At 55.3% G+C, this 27,910-nt stretch overlaps 1 protein-coding gene across 2 annotated transcripts in view; it reads left to right on the top strand.

Moving 5' to 3' along the window:
* Window positions 1-24,334, top strand: part of CAMK2A (calcium/calmodulin dependent protein kinase II alpha) — a 54,220-nt gene extending 29,886 nt beyond the window's left edge. The window contains exons 6-19 of one of the 2 annotated variants that reach the window (XM_006275374.4): window positions 1,062-1,134; window positions 3,124-3,226; window positions 4,338-4,421; window positions 5,394-5,488; window positions 5,948-6,070; window positions 7,878-7,961; window positions 9,798-9,840; window positions 13,315-13,355; window positions 17,706-17,738; window positions 18,779-18,827; window positions 20,854-20,929; window positions 21,561-21,655; window positions 22,079-22,307; window positions 22,729-24,334. In XM_006275374.4, the coding sequence (XP_006275436.2) occupies window positions 1,062-1,134; window positions 3,124-3,226; window positions 4,338-4,421; window positions 5,394-5,488; window positions 5,948-6,070; window positions 7,878-7,961; window positions 9,798-9,840; window positions 13,315-13,355; window positions 17,706-17,738; window positions 18,779-18,827; window positions 20,854-20,929; window positions 21,561-21,655; window positions 22,079-22,307; window positions 22,729-22,732 (1,132 nt within the window). In that variant the 3' untranslated portion in view covers window positions 22,733-24,334. The remainder of the gene's footprint in view (window positions 1-1,061; window positions 1,135-3,123; window positions 3,227-4,337; window positions 4,422-5,393; window positions 5,489-5,947; window positions 6,071-7,877; window positions 7,962-9,797; window positions 9,841-13,314; window positions 13,356-17,705; window positions 17,739-18,778; window positions 18,828-20,853; window positions 20,930-21,560; window positions 21,656-22,078; window positions 22,308-22,728) is intronic. The other variant, XM_019478662.2, reaches the window with a different exon arrangement.
* Window positions 24,335-27,910: the final 3,576 nt, after the last annotated feature.

The following is a 27,910-nucleotide window of genomic DNA, read 5'->3' as shown; positions in this document are numbered from 1 at the left end:
ACCCATTCTGGTAGTTATATTTAAAGGCGTTTCTGAGGCATTGACCTCAGGAATAGCTGTGTACCTTGAAAGTCCAAATGAATGAGGTGTCACCACAGCTCTGTGAAGGAGGGAGGCGTTTGCCTCGATGTACAGAGACACAGAGAGAAGAAGTGACTTTGCCCGGTCACACAAGGCTGTGGGGGAGAACTGGATGGAGCCCAGTCCAACATCTTCTCCTGTGGGAGCAACACTCCTGGCTTTGCTTCAGTATTGATGGCACAGCCCAGGGCCTAGGGAATATGATGGAGGTGAAGGCCAACACAGCCCTACGCTGACCCTCAGGCATGCAACCCTGCCGCTCTGTTCAAGAAAGGATCTTGCTTTATTTCCTTCTGTGAAATGGGCTTCCAGTGGGATTTTCTGCATGCCCAGGATCCAGTGACAACCAACGCCAGCAGCCTGCAAAAAAAATGTAGATAAAGACACTTCCTTTTGCAGGCAGGTGTTGGATAGCAAAAGTTAAAACCCGCTGGGCATCTGGGAAATTCTTGCGGGTTCGTTCTGGGCTGTCCGTGGTTTAACGAGCTGCGTGTGACAAAGGGACAGGGAGACAGCTGCTAGGACCAGATAAGCCTAAGCCACCGGGGCCGCTGTTAGCTTTCTGTCTTCGAAGCTCGCTAGCTCAAGCTAATTCCATCATGATGCCCCCAACTCTCATTATCACGCTGCTCTCATTGTTTCTGTGGGAAGCTGATTGGATCGTTTTAGCTCATTACCTCTGGCAGCCGTACGAGTTCATAAAGTGAGCGGCGTGTTCCTCCTCTACTGCTCACAAGGGGTGGTTTAATGACTTCAATAACCCCCAGCTGTCTTTTGTTGACAAGCAGGTCGTAATTGTTCTACCTTTGTCTGTGCTGCATGTGCATGGGGCTCTGGAGGCCGAGACGCGGAGCCAGCCGCCATGGCTAGCGGTGGGAAGAGGGGGTGTGGGCAGTCGTGGAAAGAGAGGACAGCAAAGGGAAGGTCCTGAGGAAACCCACCCATAGCATAGACACATCCTCCATCCTTTCTCTCCCCAGCCATTGCATTCAGCAGATCCTGGAAGCCGTCCTGCATTGTCACCAGATGGGGGTGGTGCATCGGGATCTAAAGGTAAGCGTTGCGGTGGAGGGTCCCACGTACACATATATAGTGGCCAAGGCCTCCAAGATACGTGAGCATCATCAAGGGAGAGATGGCCAAGCATGTCTTCTCCCGTGTCTTTCTCGGGGCCGGCTGGGATGCTTCTAGCGCTGGGTGAAGAATGTCTTATGGGGCATCAGGAAGCCAAGGGCACAAAGCCAAGCCAAGCCTGCTGGGGCATCCGACTTAGTAGTAGGAAGAGAGAAGAAAGTCCTGCTCACCCTCTCTCATGCCAGCCTTCCCTTCCAGGAGCTAAAACCCTCACTCTTGCGATGGTGGGAAAGGGTGGCTGGGTTGACTCAAAGGGTTGGTGGCCACCGGTAGGATTAGAAAGGACTAGAACAGCAGTTCCTAAATTTAAAACAATACAAGTACCGCTGGCACATTTTTCAGTTCAACCTCAAATAGCACCCGCAAATGTTTGTCGTATAAAGTAATTACAATAAATCTGTTAATGCGTACCACCAACAGGTTGTCTGCATACCACCGGTGGTAGCATGTACCACAAACTGGGAGCCGCTGGTAGAAGATGAAGGATCCCACTGTTTGGCTTCAAGTCCCTACGGGGGGGATTGAGGGGACTCTTCCAGCCCATGCTCCAGACTGCAGGGAGGAACATGATCCTTGCTTTCATTTCATCTGGAATAGGAAATTCCTAGCCATCCTGTCTGGAGACTAGCTGGGGCTGGATGGGGTTGCGTTTTCCAGCGGTTAGCTTGAAGCCTTCTCAATCCAGCTCTCTCGGGGAGCTCCTGTAAGAGAGACCTGCCATGCTGCCAGGGGAAGGGGTTGCAAGGCTCTGGACTAATGCAAGCTGGAGCTGAATGCTCTCCTCTCCCCCTCCCTCTCCCAGCATGTGCCTCATTCAGGCATGCATGGAGGAGGAGCTGGATTTCCCAGCCAGAACCAGCTTCTCATTACCAGTGACCCTGGTAATACCTGGGAATCAATAGGCGCTGTCATCCCTCGATCTGCCCATCGTTTGTCTGGGCTTTACTGGGCCAGCTGGATGATTCCTAACTGGCTCTTGCAGTCAATAGAGAGTAGTGAGGCCATCAGTCTCCCTTATAGCTGTAATAACATTGTCATGGCATAGGAACCGGGAGCCAGGCGCCTCAGCAGAGATGGAGACCTGATCCATATTTCTTCCTCAGCCCTAATATGGGCCTGAGGTGCAGCAGCAGCCCTCGGAGGAAAGACAGAGACTTCGCCACGCATCGCCCCTCTGGCTTCGGCAGCTGGGCTCACTCCACAGACCCTCCTAGTCAGCCAGGAAGCTGAACACATGTAGTTTGGGTCTTCAGAGGCATTGCCTGCCACAGAGAAGCCAACCGAGCATGTGCAAATCTGTGCAAGTGGTGGCTCCGTGCATGGAGGTGTGAAGGCATCATTGGGGCCTGAGGCCGTCTAAGCACAAGGAAGCTAGGTGGCCCTGTAAAGTGGGCTTCGTGGTGGGGGGAAGCCCCCTGACTGCAGGAGGGAAGGAAGGAGGACAGTGCATCTTGTCCTCTACACTGCAGCCTCGCTGAGGACAGACTTGGTGGGGAAGGACCAGCTCGCACCGTCCTCTTCGAAGCACCTTGGTCTGGAGCGCTCCCTTTGCCTTTCCTTCCGGGCACAGGCTAGCAATCGTGCACGACGGGCTGCAGCGACACGTCATGGTGCACAAGTGCCGTGCCCTGTAGCCAGACCCCAGCACTTGCTCTTCCCTACTCAGGACAGGTCTAACCAGGCAGACCTCCCAGGCTTTTCAGTGAAATGGCCCTTGTGTCTCAAGTCTGATGGTGAAGAGTCTCTCGCCAGGCGTGGGAGACAAGAGTCCCTTGTCGGTAGAATTGGCAGCGGTGATTTATGCCATGCTTTCCGACGCAGAGAGCCCCAGGCAAGGGGCTGCCCAGGCTCTTTGGACACTTCACCATGAGGCTGATTTCTCACTTGATCCCTCCTTTCTTCCTGCAGCCGGAGAACCTGCTGCTGGCATCCAAGCTGAAGGGGGCTGCGGTCAAGCTCGCTGACTTTGGCCTCGCCATTGAGGTAGAGGGTGATCAGCAGGCCTGGTTTGGTGAGTGGCCTGTGGTTTCTTGATTTTCCCCTTTGACATCTTCCATGGGATGCCACCACCTCCAGCCCCCACCTTCTTGCCCACAAAAATTTTATTAGTGTTGGAGCTAGGAGTATTTTCTGCCCCTTCCCCAGTATCTAAGTGCTAGGTTCAAAAACTCCTGCTCAGCTCCTTTGGCCAAGCCCAAGCCCAGCGAGGGAACCCAGTGGCAACGAGGTCCCTGGAAGCTTTTGTGGCTCTACGGTGCAAACTTCAGACCATGCAACTTGGCATTGGTTGCCACTAAAAAGATGCACCATGGGTCCCCGAGTGGCTTGGCATAATCAAGTGATAAGAAAAGCAACCCGACAGGAATCTAGTGAGTGGATTTGCAGAAATAGCATGTGAGTCACCAAGCTACTACCGGAATTGTAGGACTCTTTTTGGGTGGGGGTAGAGCCACGATTAGTATCCCCGCAATGGCAAACCCGGTCCAATAGCGGTTTCCATCTGACTGGAGGCCTGGCATGTCTATTCACTATTCTGTCTTCATCCTGAGTCACAGGACACTCGGGGAGGGATGTGTCATGCCGATCTGCTACACAGCACTTGAGGTCTTACTAGAGAGGGCTGCCATATCCTGGGAAGAGGCCTAGCACGCAGCTCCAGAAGCCAACCTGCCACCATAGAGAGGAAGATGAGGGAAAGGGCAGCCATAGGATGCAAACCCAGACCTTCCTCTAGTGCTCTGCCAACACGGCTCATTCCAGGAAGCTGGCTCCCCGCCCCTCGTGACTCATAATCCTTTCCTTTAACTTGCTTGATTAGCTGCTAACGAGCCAGGGCTTCCTAAGCACAGATTGGCTTCCCGGCAACACCCATGGAAGTTGGGAGTCACGGTGCCAAAGCGGATGGCATTAGGCTGGATTAGCACCCACATGATGGAGCACGGGACGTGGCTCACTGCTCCACGCCGGGGCTATTCAGTGAGATCATGCTAGCGTGGTCCCGCTGCATGCCCGATTACCTTAATACACTCATTGTGGTGCCAGACCCAGCCACTGGGGACCAGACTCAGCCACATTCAGGGAAGCAGTGGTGTGATGGGGTGTCATTTGCCTTGGGTCATTAGGTTTTGCAGGCACCCCGGGGTACCTTTCCCCAGAAGTGCTCCGGAAGGACCCTTATGGCAAGGCGGTGGACCTGTGGGCGTGTGGTAAGTCAGACGGGGCTGGGGGATTTGGGGTGAGCAGCAGAGCTACTGATTCACCCCATTCTCTGCTACAGCCACTGGCATGGTGGGGAGGATTTCTCCGGGGCACTTCTCCTGACATTGCATTGGAGGACCATACACCAACCTGTCCCACAGCCATGCCCTGTTTGCCCACTGGTTGCCACTCCTATGGCATCACTTTATATTTGATTTAAGTATCAAATAGGAGGCTGTGGCTTCTGAGTGTTAAACCCCAGAGAAGCCAGAGAGGCCCTGGGCTTTCAGCATGTAATACTGGCTTCCTGTGTCCCAGGCGAGCCTCCTGGGCAGGAGTAGGAGGTTCCCCAATGGGCCAAGCCCTTTGCTTTCAGCCAGCTCAAAATGCCGCCGCAGCGGCCGCTTTCTCCAACGAGCCGCCCATTGTGAAATGCCAGCACTTCTCACGGGGCCGTGCCAGAGGCACGAGGCCAGCCCGAGTGTGCAGTCACATCTCTGGAACACAATGCACCAGTGACCCAGTTAATTAAAAGCGTCACCTTCAAATTGATTTCACAGCTCGTGCATGGGGAGAGGCACCGCTCCTCGAACGCACTTCCAGATCATCGCTCTCTGCAGATTAGAACAGATTTCTTCTCGGGCCCAGCCCTTTCGCAGGAAGCTCGTGCCCAGCGCACGCCTACGTTTTGTGTGCACAGTTGCCAGCCCCAGGTGCACCGATGATGGTGCATCGATGGTGGCATCTCCAATCCAGGGGCTGGCTGAGTGTCTCACCAGCCATGTGCACACTGAGTCACTTTGTGCACACCCTGCAGTTGGGCACACAAGCAAGCCCAGGCTTATTCAACCCCCCTTTTTCCCTGTTTATACACGTGCACAGCTTGGGTCTGTACAGGCTTGGGTCCCTGAGCCTTGGACCTGTCCCCTTCCATTCAACAGGAGTTGTTCGTAATATTCTCCCACCTTCCTCTTGAACAGGAGTCATCCTCTACATTCTCCTGGTTGGGTATCCACCTTTTTGGGATGAGGATCAGCATCGACTCTACCAGCAGATCAAAGCTGGGGCCTACGATGTAAGTGGATTTTGTTTTTCTCCCTGCCTTCCTCTTCTCTCGCGTCTCCTTCTCCACTCCCTCACATGCCCCCTTGCTTCTGGGTCCCCACTTTTGCTCCCTTATAAAAGCAGGACTGGGAGCTGAGACCAACAGGTATCTGGAAGGATGTCACTGGCTACTTAAGGTGCCTGTGACTGAGGAATATAGGCACTGGTCGTGGAGAGACACTCCAAGCCTCGGGAGAAGCAAAAAGGGGAGCAAAAGCATGAGCGGGGTTGAGTTTTTCCAACAGAGAACAGACTCTCTCCTGCTCCCTGATATTCCTTCATTCTTCCTGGACTCCGAGCCCAGTGCGAGAAGAGGGTCCTCCTCCCCAAGGATAGTACAGGGATGAGCCAAGCTTTACAGGGTGGCAGAAGAAAGACAGGCATTTCCGTTGCTATCCCCAACCTCACGTTTTGTCCCCTTGCCTTGCAGTTCCCTTCGCCTGAGTGGGATACAGTCACCCCAGAAGCAAAAGACCTCATCAACAAGATGCTGACAATCAACCCCTCCAAGCGCATCACGGCAGCCGAGGCTCTGAAGCACCCCTGGATATCGGTAAGTGTGCGCCCTGGCAGGGCAGGCATTGAGAAAATGAGTAAGCGTGGGATTAGATGGGACCGGCTCCATCACGGTGCCACGGACCTGTTCAGGACACCGGTCCAGACATCTGGAAGCATTATGCAAATATGGTGACACTTTACTTTGCACATTGAATATTTACAATCCTGTCTATCCACCGTCTATTTTCTGTGTAAGCAAGAGGCTGTTCTCCCACTCCGCTCCTCCTCCCAGCGCTCGGTACGGGTCTGGCTGGCAGGATTTTCTCACCGTCGGGATGAGACATTTAAGTGCCTTTAAATCTCAGTGAAATAGAAGTGTGAATACAAACAGTGTTGAATGCTCACGCTCAGATGCAGATGCCCTGAGAAGGAGAGAAGACATGCTGTCTTGGCCCAGCCAACAGCAGTGCCGAGGGACTCCACTAGTGTCCTGTACCCATCGGGGCCCTTTGGACAGCATTGCTTCCCTCTCTCCAAGGGATGGGAAGGGGCTGTGTCTGACGTGTTGACCCAGCTCCTGGGCTGCTGGTTGAGCCCTCTGGCTACACTTCCCCATGCTGGAAGCCTCATGCTATAAACTCACGCCCTCTCCCGTGCCCTCCCATAGTTTCATAGAGGGGCTGGAAGGGACCGTTTCCCCTGCACCCTGACCCTAACCCTCGTACTCCTCTGATCGACCCCACTTCCAGTCTCAACGGTCTCTGTAGGATGCTCCTGCCACTGTCTAGAGCATCCTCGCATGGGGGCTAGGAGTCTGGGGGACAGGGCATCCTACCAACACGAGCCATCAGGTCTCCGTGTTTTCCTGGGATATTTCGGGAAGCTGCTCGGGGGCAGGTAGATCGGAGGGCCAGCTGGAGCACTTAGCCAGCTGCGCAGACTCAGAGAAGCCAGAGGGATTTGGAGGCAGGCCTGTGTGTTTTCCCCAGGCTTTTACCACGCTGACATTTCCTGGCTCCCCGGGATCCCGGGTGCCCCGGGGTGCACACAAGGGTCCCGGCTTCCAGCACGAGTCCCTGACTCGCCACGTGACCCGGAGGGAAAAGTCACTGGCCTCCTTGTACCTTGGCCGCACACAGATGGAAAATGATGCGGAGGAGGAGAAAGCAGGAACGTCAGAGAAAACCAGACACTTCCTCTGGCCCGAGCTCCCCTGGGGAAGCTGCAAATTACCCACAGCCAAACGACTCTCCTCCTGCCTGCGCTGCCAGGAACCCGCGTCTCCAGAGATGCTTCTCTCAGGATGTTTTTTGGATTCTGGCATCCCTGCAGGCCTGAACCCTGCCTCGGTTTCCACGTGGGCAGGGTTTTCTCTTCCATGAGCTATTGCACTGGCGTTCCTGAAATCTCCAGCCCAATCCACCCCAATGCCATCAGACGGAGCAGGCTTCTCCAGGAGGAGGTCTGAATGGTGTTGCAGCCCATACGGGGGGCCTCAAGGCCTGGCCTCAGGGCCTTGTTAAGGCCATAACCCCCCAGTTCCACCAAGATTTCCACCCCCCCACAGCAGGGCTAGTTATCCAGGCACAAGGGTCAGCTCCGGGCAGAGCCCAGCTCTCTGCCAGCCAAATGCAGAAAGAACAAGGTGCAAAGGTGGTAGGAGGGTAACAAACTCCTGCTAAAGTTTCAGCAGGTGGTGCCAGGGGCCCCTTCGGCTCCGTACAGCTCTGGTCGTACGTCTCAGGGGATGGATGCATGAGTACAAGGGTGGATGTATGTGCCCCGAGCCGTCCCTCCTGCGTGTCTCTGCGTTCCCTCCTGTCCATCTTCACCCCTGAGCGGGCTGTTGCTCTGTCTTCCAGCACCGTGCCACCGTGGCATCCTGCATGCACAGACAGGAGACGGTGGACTGCCTGAAGAAATTCAACGCCAGAAGGAAGCTGAAGGTAATTTTGGGGTCCCAGCTCTGGGAGCCCTCTGGGAAATGCAGATGTGGGTTTGTTTGCCTGAACGGAAGAGGCTGGCATGTCTTGGAGGGCAGGAATCAATGCGATGCCACGAGTGGGGGATTTTGTGGGAGCCTGTCAGGTTCTGAACATGAGGACCCCAATGCAAATGGATGCAACGGAGGAACAGGTTAGCTTGCTCCAGCTGGTTCATGTGAACAGTGGAGGGAGCCACCTGTTACTGATGCCTTGCGTATTTTTTTTTTTGCATGGAAGTTGCATGGGGCGACAGGGACCAAACAGAGCCCCAGTGCATCCTCCTTCCCCCAGGGAACAATGCCTCACTGTGACACAGCCCCTTTATGCAGGTTATAACTCAAAAGATGCCAAATCTCAGCAAAACGCTGGGATCCGTTTGCCTGGGAGGCAGCCCCTTTCCCAATGCACAGCAGTGCCACACAGTGCAATAGGGTAGATCGAGAGAGGAAGAAGGAAGGTTGTCTCCAGTCCACCCCACGCAGGGGTTCAGAGGTAGGTAGGCAAAACGCAGGGCTAAAATCTTCATCAGAGCTGAAGTCAGGAGACATTACACAAAAAAAGTTTGGAGCTTGGTGGTCAGAAGAAATCAGCCCTTTGATTTTCCATCTCCACCAAAGGACAACACCTCTAGGTTCGTGGCACCACCCAACCCAATGCTGGGGGCACTGCTTCCCTGCCGGTTTGCAAAATAAAGTGCCCCAACCACCCCCCGCAGCAACTTGCTGCCCTCAAACCCCTCCGAGCAAGGCCCAGCGCCCGTCAGCTTTGGCATGAGGCACAGAGCAGCAGGACTGCAGGTGAGGAGCAAGATTATCTGGAGGAGAAACCAGCAATAATCTGTGATTACTTTTCACCCAGACAAGTAATCTCATTAGTTCAAGGCTGCGCTTCTAAAGAGTATGCCATTACTGTAAGGATTACGGTAAAGGGATCACACGACAGGCTACAGAGCTAGTTAGAAGAGCTGGTGAGGAAATGGAAACCATTTGTGGGGAACATTTTTTTGCAATTGCCTTTTCTATTTAAGGGTTAAAGTTTAGTTTTGATGGAAACCACCCCCCACCCCCAGCTGTAGTTAGGGTAAAAAACTCATTTAATAGCATCAAACCCCATTCTTAGCTTAGCTACACCCCTTGAAAGCAACAGTAACTCCACTAGGTTAGCGTGATTGACTCTAGATTTGCACCAGGCTAAGCCAAAATCAGAATTGGGCCCCGTTATATAGACTTTGCCCTTTCATCTCAGAGGTGTGGCCAGTTTAGGGGACGGTAGTGCAATACCTGAAGTCGGGGCTGAAAAGATGAGGGGAGTCCTGGCACGTCCACTGTGTTGATTCCAACCAAATCTCCAGAGAGCAAGCGAGGTGCGTGAAGTTTTGCTAGAAGTAATCCTCACCCAAATACCCGATGTGAAATCTCTCTTGTCTCTTGATAGCGCTGGAGTTTAGGGTGTAAGAAATGGTGCTGCCTACACGAGCTGTAAAAAAGGCCAAGGGGAGAGACCCAAACGGCCTGCTCCCCCCATGCTTCCCCCTGCCAGCTAGAGAGAAGGGCCCCTGCATAGCACCCGCCATCCACCACGCGCTGTCCTGGCCCTACAAGCAGTCTGGTGCATACATCTCTGGCCCGCATACACATCCCTGGCACTGCTGCCGTGATCCCCACCATCCCCAGCTGGTCCCGTTTTCCTCTGGGCAGCTTTTGCGTGGGAGGACAGATGGCCGGGGAAACAAGGGGCCTGACTGAGCACAGTGATCTCTCTTTCCTTTCTTTCCTTTCTGCCTCCTGTGCGTTTCAGGGAGCTATTCTCACGACCATGCTGGCGACCCGCAATTTTTCTGGTAGGTGCTGTCCGGGCGGCTTGTCCCTTTGCATGTCTCATGCTTTGGGTTTCCGGTGGCAAGTGAAAACTGATATGGGAGCTGAAAAGCTGCCAGTGTGGACTGCTAAAGACTGGCTTGGCTTGTCCTTTCTCCCTGTACTGCTGTTTCTACCCCCAGGCACATGCCTGCGATAAGTGAGGGCCTGAGCAGGGCTGATTCAGGTCCTATGTGACTCTCTGCCTCCACGGAGGGGCTCCTGGGATGGGTCCTACAATCCTATGCCTCTGGCTGGCCTGGAAAGCAAGGGCTCTGCTGCAGGGAGGTCACCCAGGGCAGCCCAGTATAGCCCATGAGTAATCAAGTTGCTCTCCTTGATCTGACCGCCCAGCTGGGAGGCCAGCACTCGGGGCCCTGTCTGGAGAGGGGTGGGGGCTGGACTCATGGAAACCCCCCCGCGCTCACACCCACTGGAAACCGTCCCAGGAGCCAGCAGCACTCGACTGCAGGGCCCTGCCTCCGTCTCCCTCCCTCCTTTCTCTCTCTGCGCTTCCTTCACTCTCTGTCTCTAGAGAGCAGTCCTGTGAACAGAGTCTCAGCAAAGCTTGAAGTCACGTAGGACATCTCCAACTCATCCCCTGGCCCTGGGCAGATGGCAGGGCCGAGTTGCACCTTCTAGACTAACTCAGTGAGTCTCACCCGGGGTGCTTCAGCACCCTGGGTTGACTCGAGATCCGTTCAAGGGTGCTCTGGGGTGCCACGTGATACTATCACTGGGAGGCAGGCAAATGTGATTCACAAGACCAACCCAGAGACTTCGAATGGGAACCCAGAGTGCTAAAAACACCTTGGGGGCTGTCCGAGTTCTTTGCAACAGGAGAACTGCTCGAGTATTTTTCTGCAGCCAAAAAATGGGTGCAAACTAAGAGCTGGCAGTTCCTCAAGTCTATTGAGGGGGAACCTCATGTCTAAAAAGGTTGAGAGCCACTGGCCTAACTAATTCAGAGTTGGGTAAGCAACAGCGCATGTCATCGGGGGCAATAGCACGCATGCAAGCAAGCGGGAAGGGACGGGCGCTGTGCTCGTTTGGGAAGGAATGTCTTGCCCGGAGATAGCTAGTGAGCATCTTCTCTGAGAGCTGCCATCACCCACGTGTCCCCCTGGTATAAAGCTAGCCTCGCAGGTGAGGATCCAGCTCATGGGCTCACAAACTCTGTGCACGCTGCTCAGAGCCAGACCTGGCAAGACAGAGGCATCCTGGCACCGGGCAGGGATCCACTGAACCTGCTGACCTGAAGAGGAGCACCTGTCTGATCTCCAGCACCCAGCCAGCCCCAGGGAAAGGGTTTGGTCAGGTCTGGAGTGCATGCAGATGCATCTGAGTTTGGACCAGTCTTGGGTTTGTTCCTTGGGCTTGTTTTTTGCTCCATCCAACATGAAGCAAAAAAAAAAAAAAATAGGCTCCAGCTAGAAAAACAACACTTGGTGATGGTAAATCAGGGAGCAGGTCTCAGGGCTGAGCTGAACGAGGGCATCTCACCCGTTGGCAGCATGTCCCACTGTCCGTTCAGTGTCTCAGAGGGTGGAGTAGTCCCACCTGTTAGCAGCAGTGATACGGGGGTGATGCTGAAAAGCGTTTCACTCTGGCAAAGGCCTGACAGATGGGAGAAGGTTGCAATGAGCTTTCTCCTTTACTGGTCCCTCCTGATTCTGAAAAGCGTGGTAATTGCAGGGTTAATATTAATAACCATGGTCATTTTATGGTTGGATCGCTCCCAGAATGCGGGAGGTGCCTTTTTAAACAGTCAGAGAAAGGTCCCGCTGTCTACATAGGGGTCCTCACAGTCCGCATAGAGCTGTCGCACAGACCTGGATTCTCAAAAGACCCTCAAACCACACCTGGCATTTTTAGATGGCCTGTGAGTAGGTCATTAAATGTGTGAAAGAGCTGCTGTGACTCAATGTGGACACCTGCCCTTGGCAGCTGGTAGGAGAGACAGCGGGGAGTTGTAGCTTATTAAAAGGAGCCATTCTTTTACCCGCTCACGTGGGCAGCCGGCTGTGGCCCTGACCTTCAAAGGGTCCTTTGCACCACAGCGGGCACCACTTGCATTTGGACAGGGCTCACGCTCACACTGGTGTGAACAGTGGTACGAGGTACACAAGGAAGCTGAACTGGACCCGGAGTTTCCCAGAGCCGGGGGGAGCCGGCTGGGTACAGGCCACATCCTGGGCAGAGAGGAGGCATGGGGGCGTAGCGAGCCCAGAGAGGAAGGAGAGTGTCCGTATGGGAAAGAGGATGCTTGGGTAGGGTGAAGGGTTTATCCCCCGGAGGGAGACCTGGGAGCCGGGGCAGGGATGGGCTCACAACAGGGCCCTTTCAGGATGGCACTGCAAGAAGGTGATGGGTCCAGCCCTGGCCTTGTGTGAAGCACTCGCTTTTGGCTGGTTGGTGTCTGGGGCAGGGAGTTCTTGCAAAGGAGCTGTAGATGTCCAGATAGGATGCTCCTCAGAGGGATCAGGGGCTAAGCTGGAAGGGACAGAGGGCAGGTGCAGGGGGCTTGGGACCCTCCCGGGGCATTCGGAGAGCTGGGCGTTGTTCTGGGGACAGCTGGGATTTTGCTGACAGCGGTGGTGTCAGCAGCAGCGAGTGGTGCACTGGGGGTTTGAAAGGGTTAAACAGCTGGCAGGGATCTTATATCAGGCCTGGAAGGGATAAGAGTCTGTCGGGGAGCATCAAAGGCTTGGCAGTTCGGAGCCACCCCCTTTAGCCTCTGCATACCCCCCCGTGGCACCCAGCCATGTGCCACGGGCTGCGGGAGAGGGGCTGAGCACCAGCGCACTCATCCCATCTCCCCTCCCTGCGGGGACCTGGCAGTGGGTTGCAGGGGCCGTGGCTGGGGAGGGACCTGTGGCCGGGTGGGGCCAGCCGGGATACGTGGGCACCAGGAAGGCATCCGCGGCGTCGGAACGAGGGCTGCAGCTGTCGGGCCGAGGGGGCCGTAGCACATGACCCCAGCAGCATGGGGCTAAATTTAGACAGGCAGGCAGGCATTTGTTCGGCACTCGGCAGCACACACCGAAGCAGGCGGCCCCAGCAAGGGGAGCCCGGGCCGGACGGCGGCTGGATCCCCGCTGACACGGCTCCCGGAGGACGGGAACCCCCAGGGAGCTCTCCCTCAGCTCAGCCCTCTCCTCTGGCCTCGGCTCAAGCCCCCTGGCCGGACGACCGTAGAAGCAACCATGGGCTTTGCAGAGACGTGCGGCGGGACGGAGGGCTGGCGTCGAGGAGGGCCCTTGTGAGCTCCGAGCGGGGCCATCGCTGCCGTGCTCTGGAGGGCACCGGTGGCAAGGAGCACTCCTAAGCCCGTGGTCTCCTCCTGCTCCTTCTTGCCTGGCGTGCCCCAGGCCCATCCTTCCTCATGCTGCTCTTACTCGGCCTGTTGGTCTTGGCACCCTGCCTGGCCGTGCTCACCGCCTTCTTTTTGTCTACAGGAGGGAAAAGCGGCGGCAACAAGAAGAACGATGGCGTCAAGGTAAGTCCCCTCCCTCCAGCTAGCGCAGCCGCCAGCTCACCCGCAGCAGGGTCCATCCCCCGCTCGCCTTGCCAGGGGCTCTTTCCCCCTCTCCACACATGCTTCTCCCCTATCCAGCCTCAGCAGAAAGAAAAGCGGGGTCCATGCCCTGTGCAGAGCTCCCCAGGACAAGCCTGGCTGAGCAGAGAGAACGGGGCTTGAAGCTCATGTTTGGACGTTGCAGCTTCTCCGGCAGGATGGCAACGAGAGGTGGACTTCGGTGAGCCTGGGGCTCCCGGCATCTCTTCTGTACAGAGCTCCCTGGCAGAGGGAGGGAGAGCAGGAGGGGGAAGGGACGGGGCAAATCAGGAGAGGGAGAGGAGAGGGACAGCCTGGCAGCAGAGCAGAGCTGAGCGAACCCACAGCTGCAGCTTTCCAGGCTCCCTGGCTCAGTTAGCATGAGCGCGGGGCTCCCGGGCACTGGGTGAGGCAGAGCCGGGGCACCTGGAAGGAACGGCCTGTGTTCCAGCAAAGGCACCAGCATAGTTTGCTCCATTCACAGCCATCCAGGTCCTTTCCAGCTCTTCTTACTGCCCCTTCAAGGGGCATGGGGCTGGTGGGGCAGGGCTCACCTTCTCTCCCACCCATATCCACCCCAGAGTTCAGGATTTAGGATAGCAATGAAAAAAAATCCCGTTTTGAACCTTGATTGTTCCCCTCGCCCTGAGATTCGAGGGCTTCCTTCCTTCTGCCAGGTGATGTGGGACCCTCCTATGCAGGTGTTGCCCACAGCTTTCCACCCCTGGCCGAGGGCAAGGGGGACAGCTAAATGCCAGCACCCCGGAGAAGCCACCAGTTCCCATAAGCAGCCAGCTGTGCTACCCGTTGCTTGATAACAGGTTGGACAAACACACCTGTGTGAAAGCCTCTTTCTACCCTGCAGCCAGGGCCTGATGAAAGCCAGCAGCCACCCTGCAGAGGAGCAGGCGCAATGCCCTACCCTGTGGCTATGGGCAGATGGGAGGCGCTCCAAAAATCTCTGGGCTTTCAGCCTGGCAGGGATCAGCAGCTATGGTGACCTCTTCTTTCCATGGGGCTTTTTCAGGGGCCAAGTTTTGGGCTAGGGAAGGGTCACAGCACCTGCCTTCCCTCTGCCACTGTGCAATGCCAAAAACCCCAGCGTCACTGGAGGAAGTGTCCACCCCAGAGACACCAGTAAAGCCAGGATGTGGGCAGTGACAGAGGCAAGACAAAATGGAAAGGTGCTCTGGAAAGAAAAGAAAGAGGGGAAACTCAGGCCAGGGCTTGACTGGCCTTCAGTAAGGGTCAGTCTGGTGGAAAATCGTTTTCCTCCCCTCCTTGCTAATGTTTTCTGCCTCGGCTTTGCGGGTGGCTGGGAGGGTGAGCACGGCCCCAGGTCTGAAGGAAGGGCCATGTGTAGAGAAACGGTTGCAAGTAAACACTCTTCTGAACCAAAAGACTAAGAAGGAAGGGTCCCTGCTTACAGATCTGCCTAGGTGGCTTCGGTTTGTATCCTTTGCTTCACAGCCTCGTCCCACAGGTCCCGTTGGAAAGGGGAGCAGGGAGGGAAGGGGCTGTCCTGTCCGGCAGTATCCTTTGGCATGCCGCTGCAGAGAGTGCATGGCCTGGGCACGGTTTTGCATGGTTCTGCATTGCCAGGACAATCATTTCTGGCATCGAGCTTGGATGGGCTGGGGAGATGGCTCCTCTCTGCTCCCACAGCCCTTCCCAGTGGGCTGTAACGTTGGCTGATTTCTAACACTGGTCGGTGGCACCATTCTCGCCTGCCTTGGCTGGAAGGGGCCTGCAGAAAGCCCGGTTGCTCTCCCCTGTCATCTCCCCTGGGTGCAGAGTGTGGGACGTGATTTTGTGACACCATGAGGATGGCCTGCAGCAACCGGGGCAGGCACCAGAGGAGTTTGCTTTTCTGCTTTTACTCACATTTGCCGGGTCCCGAAAACTGTGGGTGGTTCCTTGGGAGCAGGCATGTGCGTCGTCCTCTCCGTGGAGGGCATGTTGCTGCTTCTCTGGGGTCACCCTGTCATGTGGCCCATGAGGTTGGAGCTATTGCTGGAGGAAACAACTGGATTAACTACCCTGTGGCATCAGGCTGGGCCCAGGTGCCTGACTCATCCCTCCTGGGCTACAGCCCCGAAGCCACAGCAGCTGCCACACCAGCCTGTAAAGAAATAGTGGCTTTCTCCTGGTCCTGCCTACCCTCCACCCGGCTACTGTAGATCCCCGACAGTGCAGCTCTGGGCACTCAGCAACAGACAACCCCCGCCGCCGGGCAACGCAAGGAGACCATATGGGGTCCTCCTTTTCCTGGCAGCTACGACACCTTCACTGCCCTGTGTAGTGTCACATCCTGTTACATCGTAAACTAATGCAGTCACTGCCCCGTGTCGCATCCTGTTACGTCCTAAATTAACGAAGTCACTGCCCCATGTTGCATCCTGTTACTGTACGTCCTCAACGAACGCGATCACTGCTTTGTGTTGCATCGTGTGGCGTCTAAAATTTCTGCAGTTGGTGCCCCATGTCGCGTCCTCGACGAGTGGGAGCTCTTAAGCCTTCTTACAGCTTGTTACGTCCCAAAGCGAGGCGACCACGGCTGCTCGGTCTCATCAGGTTCCATCCTAAATCTTGCAGCTGCTGCTCTGCAGGCTTGTCTTGGAGGATGCATGCTAGTTTGCGAGTGAAGTGTGTGCAGAGATTAAAGCCACCGTGGGCTGTCAGGCAAGCTGGGGGTAGTTCTTCCAAAGTAGGATGGGATCTAATGACGTTGAGGCTGCTGGCGAGTCTCCTTTAGGATGCAAAGGGAGGAACAAGTGGTAATGAGCACAAGCGGCTCTTCATAATGCAGCCATCAGGCGCTCTGATGGGACTCCGCGTGATATCTCACGAGGGGGCATGTACAGCTTATGCCGTGTACCACACTGGTAGGGATAGCAGCATGTGGGAAGGATGTCTGTGCCTAATTTAATGTGTTGGCAATGAGCCTATTACCTCAGGACGGCAGCTCTGAAATCTGGTGCATTTTGCACTGGCTTTTCCTATTTCCTGCGGTGGCTCGTATCCTAGATGTGAGGGCTGGAGAGAAGGCAGTAGGTCCTCTTCCCCATCCCTCTGAAGACTCAGTCACTGAGCCAAGCAGAAGGCAGTGACAATACAAGCATGAAAGCCCAAGAAATGCAGAAACGCAGCAATGTTTTGGGGTCGTAGGCAGAAATGCGCTTGTGGAATCTCTCTTATTCAAGGATCCTGGAGCAGTCGGGATTAGCAAACCAGGAGATACAGATATATATAGCGATATATAAATAGATATCGCTATATATATCTATATCTCCTGCTTTATATATTATATAAATATATATCTCCTGGTTTGCTAATCCCTGTATAGATCTATATAGATCTATGTATATAGATATATATCTATATATCTCTCTATATAGAGCTATATAGAGAGAGAGAGATTGATATATCTATATAGATCTATATATCTCTCTATAGAGAGAGATATATAGATATGTAGGGAGACCTATATAAGTCCTATATAGATATATATCCTTCTGGATATATTTATAAGAGCCTGTCTCTTGAGGAGTCCATGGGTACACCATGGACAAGGCTTGATGTGGGGTATGCTCATCTGACAGATCACAGTGCAGTGGAGAGATAGTCAAGCCAGCTAGCTTGTCGGGGTGGAGATCCGTGCAGGGTAATTCACCCGGGTTCACGTCTTGAAGCTAGCTCGCTTGTGTATCCCTGCCCTGTGCTGCCATTTGCAAAGTAGCCAGACCCACGGTTTGTCCAAGAAGCACTCTGTGGCAGGCTTCTGGATGGAGACATGACCCCACTGAGCACCAACCACTGGACAACTCTAGTGGATAGCCCATAGCCATAAGTTGTGGTCAGGGTAGAGGAACATCTAGGTGTTGAAGAGAACTAAAATATTGGTGTCTCTCCTCTGAAGAGCAGTGGCATGAGCATGGTGGTCTCTTAGTGGAGGTATGTCCTCCAAAACCACTGGCATGACTGGAGGTCTTTTCTCAGGAGAGGCCCACTTTGGGGAGATCCGGCCAGGGCCGAGTTGCATAGGCAGAGCTGTGCACTGGAAGAGCAGAGGCCGAGGCAGATCAGGCTAGGGAGGTGTCGGCAGACCTGCGCGAAGGAGCTCGCATGGCTCTGTCTGCCCTATGTGCTACCTTGGCATCGGTTCCTCACGTCGAGCGCCTACGTTTGCCCACGCAAGAGGGTGGCTCAGGAGCGGCTGCCTCCCATGTGCTGCTCTCTGCCTTGCTCACTCTGTGTCTCTTCCTGTTCCATCTCTTCTCCTTGTTTTTCCAGAAAAGAAAGTCCAGTTCCAGCGTTCAGTTAATGGTGAGTGTCCTTCGTCTTCCTCAGTGCCGATAATGCTGGGCCTCTCCACCTGTTCTGGCCTACCCTGCTCTTGAAGTTTCCCTTGGACCCGTGGGGTAGGGGAAAGGGGGCACCGGGGCTGGAGGAAACATCTTCAAAGCAGCATCACCCCCAGATCCCACTGGCAGGGCCGGCATGGACCCATGCTGCTCAAGAGCTAGTGGGAAGGGCATTGCTGACAGGTCCTTGTGGCGTTTCTCCCCGTCCTGCTGCGGGGCTGCCATCTCTGCAGTCCCTCCGGAGAGCCTTGGGAGCCTTCCCCCTTGGCTCTGCCGGAGCTGCATGGCCAGGAAGCGCCTGGACGGACGGCAACCTCCCGCAGGGGACGATGGGGAAACCACACACAAACCTGTCCTGGGATGAAGGAGCACAGCTGTGGCTCCGGTTCAGCCAGAAGAGTTTTCTTGGTGGGGAGCTTGGCGAGCGGCCCCCGCTGATCTGTGTCTCGAAGGAGCTGTGTCCGTGTGGGTCTTGGACCACTCTCTGTTTTACTGTACGTTTCTCTCCTGACTATGCAGTCCATGTGGTCTCTCTCACTCCTGCACAGTCCCCTCACTCTCTCATCCCAGCTCCCTCTCTGTTAGTTTGTACATCTCTTTCTTTCTCGTACAATCCACATGGTGTCTTTCACCCTGCACAGCCCTCCCTGCCCCTCCGGCCGGCATAGGGACCTCCAGAACCTCCCCTCCGGACCCGACCCTCGGACCTCCCTGTAGGTACTTGTAGGAAAGCCATGCCCCTTCCTATGGGATGCTCCGTGGCCAGCCCCCAGCTCCTTGATGACCAGGTTTGAAAGGCAGGGAGGGCAGTGCGATGGCCAAGTGAGACCTGTGATGGACGACCGGCTCTCAGGGCTGGTATCTGGCTTGGTTTCTGTCCCTTTGCAGAATCGGGGCTGCAGGCTGAGCCGCGGGTGGTAGGCTGTGGAAGGCGCAAGCCCCTTCTAACACACGGGCAACGGGGAGACTGACTTGTCCTGTCTCCTTTCTGTTCTTTGCCAGGAGTCTTCGGAGAGCACCAACACCACCATCGAAGATGAAGACACCAAAGGTACAGGCGGAGGTCCCCAGAGGTCCCCCTGCTTGTAGCCTCGTTCAGAGCCTCTCTCACAGCCTTTTCTTAATAGCAGCCGTCAACTCCCTGCAGGGGGTTGCAAAGAGGATGGAGCTGGACTGGTCTCAGTGGGGGCAGATGACAGGACAAGGAGCAATGGGCTCCAGTTGCAGCAAGGGAGGTTTAGGTTGGAGATTAGGAAAAACTTTCTCACTAGGAGGGTGGTGAAGCACTGGAGAGGTGGTGCAGTCTCCATCCTTGGAAGTTTTTAAGACCCGGGTAGACAAAGCTGTGGCTGGGATGATGTAGTTGGGGCTGGTCCCGCTTGGAGCAGGGGATTCGGCGAGATATGACCTCCTGAGGTCCCTTCAACCCTCATTTTCTGTGGTTTTTAGATGTTATGATGAGGTCCATCTGTGGAACATAAGCTCATGTCTTTCAGAGGGGGTCCCAGCTCTCAGGGAAAAGGCCGGACAAAATTCATTGTCAGTGTAAATCAGCTGAATGCGCTGGGCTGACGCTGGGGACAAATTCAAATTCGGAGCCTCATATCCATGCAGCAAGAGCTCACAGTGCCGGAGTCAGAGCGCTGGCTCCCATCCTCACCAGATGGCCCTGTGCCGTGCTGTATGCAGCGATTATACAATTATCCCTCACATTAGTCTCCTCCTGCCAACATCCATCCAGGCACTTCCCTAGCTCTTCTGGGATCTTCCCTGTCCTTGCGAGTGCTTAAATGCAGCAGTCCATCTGCCCACGCTGAAAGGCCCCCATTTCAGCTTGGCTCCTGTTCACGCATGTCCCTCCTGAAGGTAACCCGAAGAGTAACCCACCTCCCGCTTGCAACAGGCTGAGGCAGGAAGGCTTTCTGCCTCCTCCTCCCCGCACCTGTCAGAGCCAACTTTCCAAGAACAGCCCAGGGGAACAATTTGCCAGTGCTAATTTGCAAAGCCTTCCCCAATGAAGTGAACCCAACAGCGAGTGAGAGGGACTTTGGCTTGACATTCAAGTTAATTGAAAATTTGTTGTCATGGGGAAGAACTCCCAAGGGCAAGGGAATGAAAATGAGCGCAGAAAGGGATGGAAATGCATGCGAAGCCACCCTGGAGTTGGTTGTTCTGTTTTATGAATGACCCTCTCTCCCGAATTCGGTGTGATAAAAAAATGAACCCTCCTTTCAGAGCCACCCAGCCCACCAATTCGTGCCTGAACTGGGACGTCTCTCGTAAGCACAGTGGGTGGCTCTGGCAGGATCCAGCAATCGGAGCCTGTTTGTCAGGAGAAGGACAAGGCTTTTTCCAGCTGGGACCAGGCGGGAAATGGCAGGAGCTCGGCACTGCCCTTGCCGAGCATTCAGTTTGCTTCTCCCCTCCTCCGGTTTCCGGGGCCTGGAGGAACGGAGGCGTCCCAAGAGAAACACAAAGCTCCCATTGAGGCCATATAAAGGGAAAGCCTCCTTCCCCCAGGTGGGACCACCTGAGTGCATCTGCTCCTGCCTCGGGCAGAGGCCAGCAGTGGTTTAGCTCACTAAGGAGAAGCACCACCATCGATTAGGATGGCCCCAGCTCAGGTGTCAGCTGGACTAAAAGGCAGGACAGCCACCGGGGACCATGCTGAGGGGTTCCCTCGGCATTGATGTGTGCCCTTGAGCTCTAGCCTGACAGTCCAGTTAGCAACAATGGGTCTTGGGGAGAGAAATGATAATCATCTGTAGTGGCTTACACTGAGACTTACTAGCCCAGGGGTAGAGCTAGTCTCATGCAAGGCTCCATGCCTCTTTTGCTCGTCCCCCGTCTTGGCCACTAACCTTTTGTTCCTTAAAAAGAGCAGGAAACCAAGGATTTCTTTAGACTCCCCCAACTCGGAAGGGGCTTCCTAGCCAGCCACCAGGATGCCTTTTCTGCTTTCCTCCATGCTGGCACCCTCTGCCCCGCCATCAGCACTGTGACCCTGCAAATCCTGTATGGCGGCCCCGTGCTCTGCAGGGCTCTCACTCTCTGTGCTTTTTTTTCTTTTAAAACAGTAAGGAAGCAAGAGATCATCAAAGTGACGGAGCAGCTGATCGAAGCAATAAGCAACGGAGATTTTGAGTCCTACACGTGAGTGTGGGCGCCGGGGTGCTGGCGGCAGGAGGGGGGTTGGCTGAGCTGGTTGTAGTGCAGGCAGCTGGCAAAGCTCTCCCAGGTGTGACAACAGGGCGTGCTGAGTTTTGGCGCTCACCCGTGCAGCAGTGTCAGGGTGCGGTGGAAGCAGGGCTCGGAGGAGGCACGTGCGTGTCCCAATGGGTCAGCATCGAAGCTGGGACTACACTTTGGGACAGCCTGTTCCCCAAGTCCAATGCTCACTCCAAGCCGTGAGACTGGCCATCCCAGCCATCACTATAACAGCTATAAGAGCAGGGAATGTATGGGTATGGAGCAGAAAGGGTTAGAAGGAGTGGGTTATTCTGCTTTTCTTGTGTCCAAAAAGAAAGGCAGCCAGAAACTGCTCACAGCATTGCAAAACCTGAGCCGGGGTATCTGAAAACCCCATCTCAATGAGCATCCTGTGCCTCTCCCTGCATTCCCAGGCCTGGTTCGGAGCATGCAGTTTCTCAGATGAGTCACTGAGGGTGCTACACAAGAAATGCCTAGGGGGAATCGCACACTGCTTTCACAAATCCTCACTGCTGGTCAGGGTTGAGTTTGCACAATAACCTCTCCCCTTCTCTTTTTCCATCGGCTTCCCCAGGAAGATGTGCGACCCCGGGATGACTGCCTTTGAGCCGGAGGCGCTAGGAAACCTGGTGGAAGGGCTGGAATTCCATCGATTCTACTTTGAGAACCGTAAGCGGCCGTGGTCGGCTCCCGCGGACCTCTTTGATGCCTCTCACCTTTCCGGGGAGAGCAGGGGGACAGGGCTGGGCTACCCCCCGCCAGGCTGGCAGGTGCCCAGTGCTGAGTCCTAGCTATTCCAAAAGGTCCAAGTCGAATGCAAATTGATTGGGGTCCAGATGGCCCATGGGGTGGCTGTCGGGTTAGTTGCTTGTTGGCTGCTGGCTGTTTTCTAGAGGAACCGCTTGCATTCTGCAGAAATAACCGAATGCCCCACGGTGCCAGCAGGAAGCCTGCTCCCCTTCCAGGGAGGCATCTGCTCTTCCTATAAGCCGGGGTGGTTTGCGAAGGGCAGAGCAGATTCCCCCATCATGCCGAAAGAGCCTCCAGCCCCCCCGGCGCTGTGTAATCCCACCTGCTCTCCCCCCACTCCAGTGTGGTCCAGGAACAGCAAGCCGGTGCACACCACCATCCTGAACCCGCACATCCACCTGATGGGCGACGAGTCCGCCTGCATCGCCTACATCCGCATCACGCAGTACGTGGACGCCGGCGGCATCCCGCGCACGGCCCAGTCCGAGGAGACCCGTATCTGGCACCGCCGCGATGGCAAATGGCAAATCGTTCACTTCCACAGATCTGGAGCGCCTTCCGTCCTACCGCAGTAAGTCCCTGAGAAGACAGGGCCAGCCTCGCCCCCTTCCCCCCCCCAGTCCTTGTCTCCTGTTCCTGTCCCAGACACGGGCACTGGAGTGACAGTGCCCGGCCTGCCCTCGGCCAGGTGGATGGAGGGAGTATCCAAAGTCCCTACTTCAGGTAGGAGGGTGCTTGCCTGTAGCATCTGGGGGCATCTGAACCCCAAGACCGGTAGATGGAGAATAACTTAGAGCCTGTGGGCCATTGCACATGTCTGTGGGGAAGCCCGGTCCCCAGCCCGTGGGGTGGAGAATGACACAGAGGGTGGGAGACATGCGTGGTACTGTGGACAGGCAGGGGAGAGGGGTGTGCAGGAGATCCCCCGCCGAAAGCCCTTTGCAAGGTCCAGCGAGGTGCAAAAAGCCTTTCCCCCAACTTGTGTCTTTCAGCTGAAGCGCTGGCCACCTGAGCTGGGTTTATCACTGCCTCGTTGCAAAGGGGAGACCCCCCCCTTCTCTTCACCTATGGACTTGGCTGTTGGTTCTACCGCGTGGTTTTGCTGGAATCCCTCTCTCACCCCCCTGCCCCATCCCAGGCTCCTCACCAAAAACACCGCCGTGAGCACGCATGGGACACACGCCCCTTCCCCCCCGCACGGCCCTCTGGCAGTTCTCGGGCAAAGCCTGTGCATGGACCCGGCTTCCTTTGCTTGAAACAATCCTCTGCAAGAAGAATAGCGAACGGGAAACGATCGACCAAGTGGCCGGCAATACGGAGCGGGTCTGGGTAAAGGCTTCCACCCACCTCCCCGCAGGATTCCCCCCTCCTCACCACGTTTCTCCTAGGACGGGACAGGACTCACCCCGGCTTCGCTCCCGTCTCTGCCCAGGAGCCTCCAGGGACGGGGGCAACCGAGAGATGCGGGTGGGAGCTTCAAGCGGCTTGCTCTGTGCCAGCAGAGGTCTGGGGTCACCGTCTCTCCGCGCCGGTGGCTTTTGTCCACGTGAGGTCCAGGTACCTGATCTGATGCTACAAATGTGCTGCTCCCCCTCCAGGACTCTGCCTCTCAACTCCTAAGTTTCTTTGTCACGCCAGCGGCTGAAGGACATCAGCTTAAACCGGTGCCAAATCCAACTCCCTCCCTTTCCCCCCTCCAACCCTCACCCCGCAACCTGCCTAGGGCAAGGAGGGTTTTCTTTTGATGGGTGAGCAGAATATAGCCTTTATTCTCTCTTCCTAGAAGCAGTCGGTGGGTAGCCCTGGCCCAGCCAATCCGCCCACTGATTTGGGCGTCCAAAGTTTCCCCTTTCTTCCGCTGGAGGGGGGACTAGAGATGTTGAAAGAGCAAAGAAGACACCCCTTTTGAATACTTGATCAGCACAGCGAGGTACCTGAGCACCACCGGAGCGGGGGACCCGGGGCTCTGAGCACAGGGCAGGTATTGCCACAGCCCCGGGTTTGGTGCGGTAGACGGCTTTTCTTCCACGCATGTTATTATCCACTCCCGACTCCATGACGGGTTTGCCTCCTAGCACGAGATGGTCACTGCCATCCTCCGGCAGATTTGAGGTGGTCTCCTTTACCCCTGGCCGACTTCAAACCCCACTCCCCAGACCTGCTGTTGAATGTATGCCTTTGTCCCTTGCACAGAGCTCCTCCGAGCTTCCCCTCCGAGCCTTGGTTTTCCTCTTCATGTCGAAGACCTCCACGAACCTCCAAGCCAAGACCCTTCCTTTAAAAGAGCTTCAGTGCCAAGGCCAGTGCCAAGGAAACAGAGCTGGCCATTGATTCGAGACGTGAAAAAAAAACAAACCCAACCACACGACACCTTCCAGCAAAGATGGAGAATGCAAGCTTTAGTAATAAAACTTTGGGGAATCTGATCATGCTTTCAAGAAACAAAGGAGCCTTTAGCTATCTCTTCTACTTTGAGCGCATGCCTTTTTATAGGGGGGGAAGGGGAATAACAAACCTACCGTGTATTTCGTAAATTGATTTGGAGTATTTGCTGAAATGGATCTTTATGTAATAACTAGAAATATCAAATGTTTCGGGTGGGAGAAGGGTGGGGAGGGTAATTTGGGGGGGGAGGGATTGCTGTTTTTTGGGGGGGGGTTTCTGTTCTCTTACCATTTGGAGCCGGGTTATCGCCAAGTGGTATTCCCAGCGGAGATGGCCCTACATCTGGATCCCAGACAGCAGAGCGGGGAATACTTCAGGGCTGGTTTTCCAGTGAAAAATGCACCGAGCCCTTTGAGATCTTGGGGCGCAATCTTTGAATGTCCTCAGTGCCCCTCCTCATGGAAACAGCTGAACAGGGAGGCGTCCCGGTGCTGAAATGCAGGGGCCGCAGGGGCCGTAGTCAACCCAACAGGACCTCTTTGCCAGCTGGCAGGAATACGGGCCTGGCTTCCCCAGGGTCATTGCCGATCCTGGGTTTTTCTCGAAGGCTAAGCCAGACGCCACCGCTACATCATTCTCATGACGTAGCGAAGGAGCTGGAAAGAGATTGGATGTTGGCGTCACCTTCTTGCCCGAAGGTGGACGTTTCAGAGGCACGAGGTCGGGTATTATTACGATTCTATTATTATTATTATTATTATTTTTTAGTAAATCCTTCAGTTCCTTGTTCTCTTTTTTTCCTGCTGGAACTTCTTTACTCTTTGATGTGAGGTGACTGCAGTGCGCTTCCGCCGCTAGGGGGACTTTCTAACTGCACTTTCTTCATTTGCATGACTTTATAAACCGTGAGTGTATTTAAAACAAAAAAACAAAAAAAATCCAACAGAAATGCTTGGGGGTTTTTTGGACAACAGTAAGTGTTTTTTTTCTCAATGTCAGTTCTGAATGGTGTATTTTGCCTTTTCTGTGGTTCCAAGTGCATAGCTCTCCAGCGGGGCAGGGCAGGGCAACTCCCTGCTGGACCGCAGCCATGTCAGCAAAGCGCGAAACCCGCCGGACCCGAGGGGAAGAAATCCAAGCAGTCAGGGGCCTTTAGCAAGCATCAAGAGGCACGGCGGATGGGCCTGCACCCAACATAGCGTGCACGCACAGTGAGGAGCGCGTGCAGAAGGGAGACACCGGTCGGATGCTCGGTGCCGCCATCCCGTGGACCTAGGTTGACGTACCGTGAAGCTACGCCAACGCACACCCGCTGAGAATTTGGCCCAGCATCTTCTTTTAAACCAGGGCTCTCGTTCTTGGGAGAGGATCCGCCTTTGGGGATATTGTCCTTTCCATAGCATCTACTCTTTCCTCCAGCATCCGCTCCGCGCCAAAGCAATTTGGGCTTCAAGGAAGGACTTGGCTCCTTCACAACTCGTTATCTTTCTTCCCTCGAACCTGCCACGAAGGCAGCTGCGAGGAGGTCTCTGATCCGCCCATGTATCGCCGCAATCCCAAGACCCCAGAAATGTTTTGGACGTTGCAGGCATTCACGAGGTGCTGCGCTGATCCTGGTTTCATTGCAGGATTAGCCGTGACGGCAGCAGCTGCGCTCTCATGTTCCAAAGTCATAGCTCATCCTTGTTGCCGCTTCGGCGGGGAAGGCTGCAGCACAACCCAGGCCCAGGTGCTTTTTCTCCCCTGCTGGGAGCTCGTCTGTGCCTACAGCTGCTGTGTTTGCTTCTGCTGATCGAGCCAGCCCTGTGCGCAGTGCAGACTGAGGTGGTGGAGGGGGTTAGGACCTTGAACATCCAAAGAGACACAACAAAAATACCGGCCTCGGTGTGGGTATGTTCTCCTGTCCCCCTAGAAGTGTGTCTCCTTCAAGGGATGAAGCTGATGGGTTACCTTAAGAATACCATCCTCTATGGGTAGGATGCAGCAGCCCAGGCTGCCCATGCTCCACCTGTTTCTGGGTCCCATCCAGCATGGTCCAGGCTGACTTAGATGCAGGTAGGCCCTTCTCAGAGTGCTTCCCAAGGGACACCTTTGCTGGATTGCACACAGCAGCCATGCCCCTTTCATGCTAGCTGTCCCCTGAGCATTGCACAGCGAAGCTGTCCCCCCCGCAGAGGCTGTGGCTTTGGCTCATTTTAGTCTTCCACCATGGGAAAGGTCTGATGAAGGAAGAGGCACTCCAGCCTTTCACGACCTGCTGGATACATGTGTCAGCCTCTGTGCTTTGGGATCCCGATGCCAGAAACATCATCTGCTCTGGGCTTCATCCCCACCTTGTCTTGGCCATCTAGCACAGGCTTCTGCCTTCCTGGGGCCTCTTCTGTCTCAGTAAGTGTTAACCCAGGACTCAGCCACAGCCTTGCTGCAGCAGCCGTGGCCAAATTCCTCTATCCCAGGTCATCTCCTGGGTTCTTTGGTCTCCTTCAAGCCTTCGGTCTCGCTCCTCCACTGCCACCGCCCGGCGGCTCTGCTTTGGCTTCCAGAGCAAGGGGCAGTGTCTCTTGCCTGGCAGCCAAACCACCTGGAGAGCCCATTGAGCGTGTCCCTCCACCCCGAAGGGAAAACACCAGACCCCTGATGACTTCAGAGCTTGTCACCTCTGCAGGACAAGGGCAATCCTTCAGCCCCCATCAGTCAAGTGCAATGCCTCCTGCCCCTCTGTAGCACCCATCTTCCCACCCCATGTGAGTATCTTTGGGCCAGCGTAGCTTTGCTCCATGTCCCTGTGAGTCTTGCACAGGCCAGGCGACATCCTTGAGACCAAAGTGGTTTTAAAAGTCCTCCCACTGACCCCTGGCTATGGTAGACAAGGGGAAGGACTCCTTGTGGCCTGCTGCTACAGCAGAAGACGGTCATTAATAACTGATGAGCACTGAACCAAGGCCTGGCTCCCACCCACCCTCACCCGACTCCACTGTTGAGAATGTGACCCTCCCTAGATGTAGAAGAGGCAAGCCAGCTGCAGCAGAGGGGTCGCCAGGCTGCCCATCCTGTTTTTCCCCCAATGGCTCGTCTCCCACCTGTCCCAAATTCTCAGTGACGAGGTGTTGAAAGTGAGGTGCCTTTATGTGCATCGGCACCAGGATGACCCTGTCTGCAGAGGATGAATGCCATCGTCTTTCGGAGAGTCCTGGTAGTCATGTGGCCCACCAGTAGCATCCTCCTTCAAACAGCAGAGATGCAGAAGCTCTCTTCAGGTCCCCAAAACAGCCTGTGTCCTACCGCAGCCGGTGGTACTATGGCTTAAGGAAAGGCTGTGTTTGGAGAAATACGCCTGCCTTCTGGGAGCTTTGGATCCAAACCCCAGAGACAGCAGCTGGAGAGGAGGTGGTGGGGATGTCCCAGGAGCCCCAAAAGGTAAGCACTGTTGGTGTGAAACCTTCCTGGACACCTCCACCACCTCTGGGCTGGTGCCACCTACAAACTGAAGCCGTTGCACATTTGCAAGCAGTTTATAAAGGGGTGACACCAAGGGAAGAGCAGCTCCTTGGTCGGGCATCGTGGCTGCAGGCTGCAACCATCGATCAGCCCTTTGGAGCCGCTTTCTAGCGGGACTCCTGTAAAGTGCAGCCAAAGACACCTTCCTTGTGATGGACCCACGGGCCCGTGGGCAGATGCGCCCCCCCATTCACTGCCACCAAGGGGGGTCACAGCCCCTCCAGGCAGATCCACCCGGTTCCCTTCCTTTGACTGAGCTTCCTTCCTTCTTGATCCCCTCCATGGCTGTGC

Source organism: Alligator mississippiensis, chromosome 9 (genome assembly GCF_030867095.1).
Source record: "Alligator mississippiensis isolate rAllMis1 chromosome 9, rAllMis1, whole genome shotgun sequence".
Lineage (NCBI taxonomy): Eukaryota > Metazoa > Chordata > Crocodylia > Alligatoridae > Alligator > Alligator mississippiensis.
This window is presented reverse-complemented; position numbering and strand designations above follow the sequence as displayed.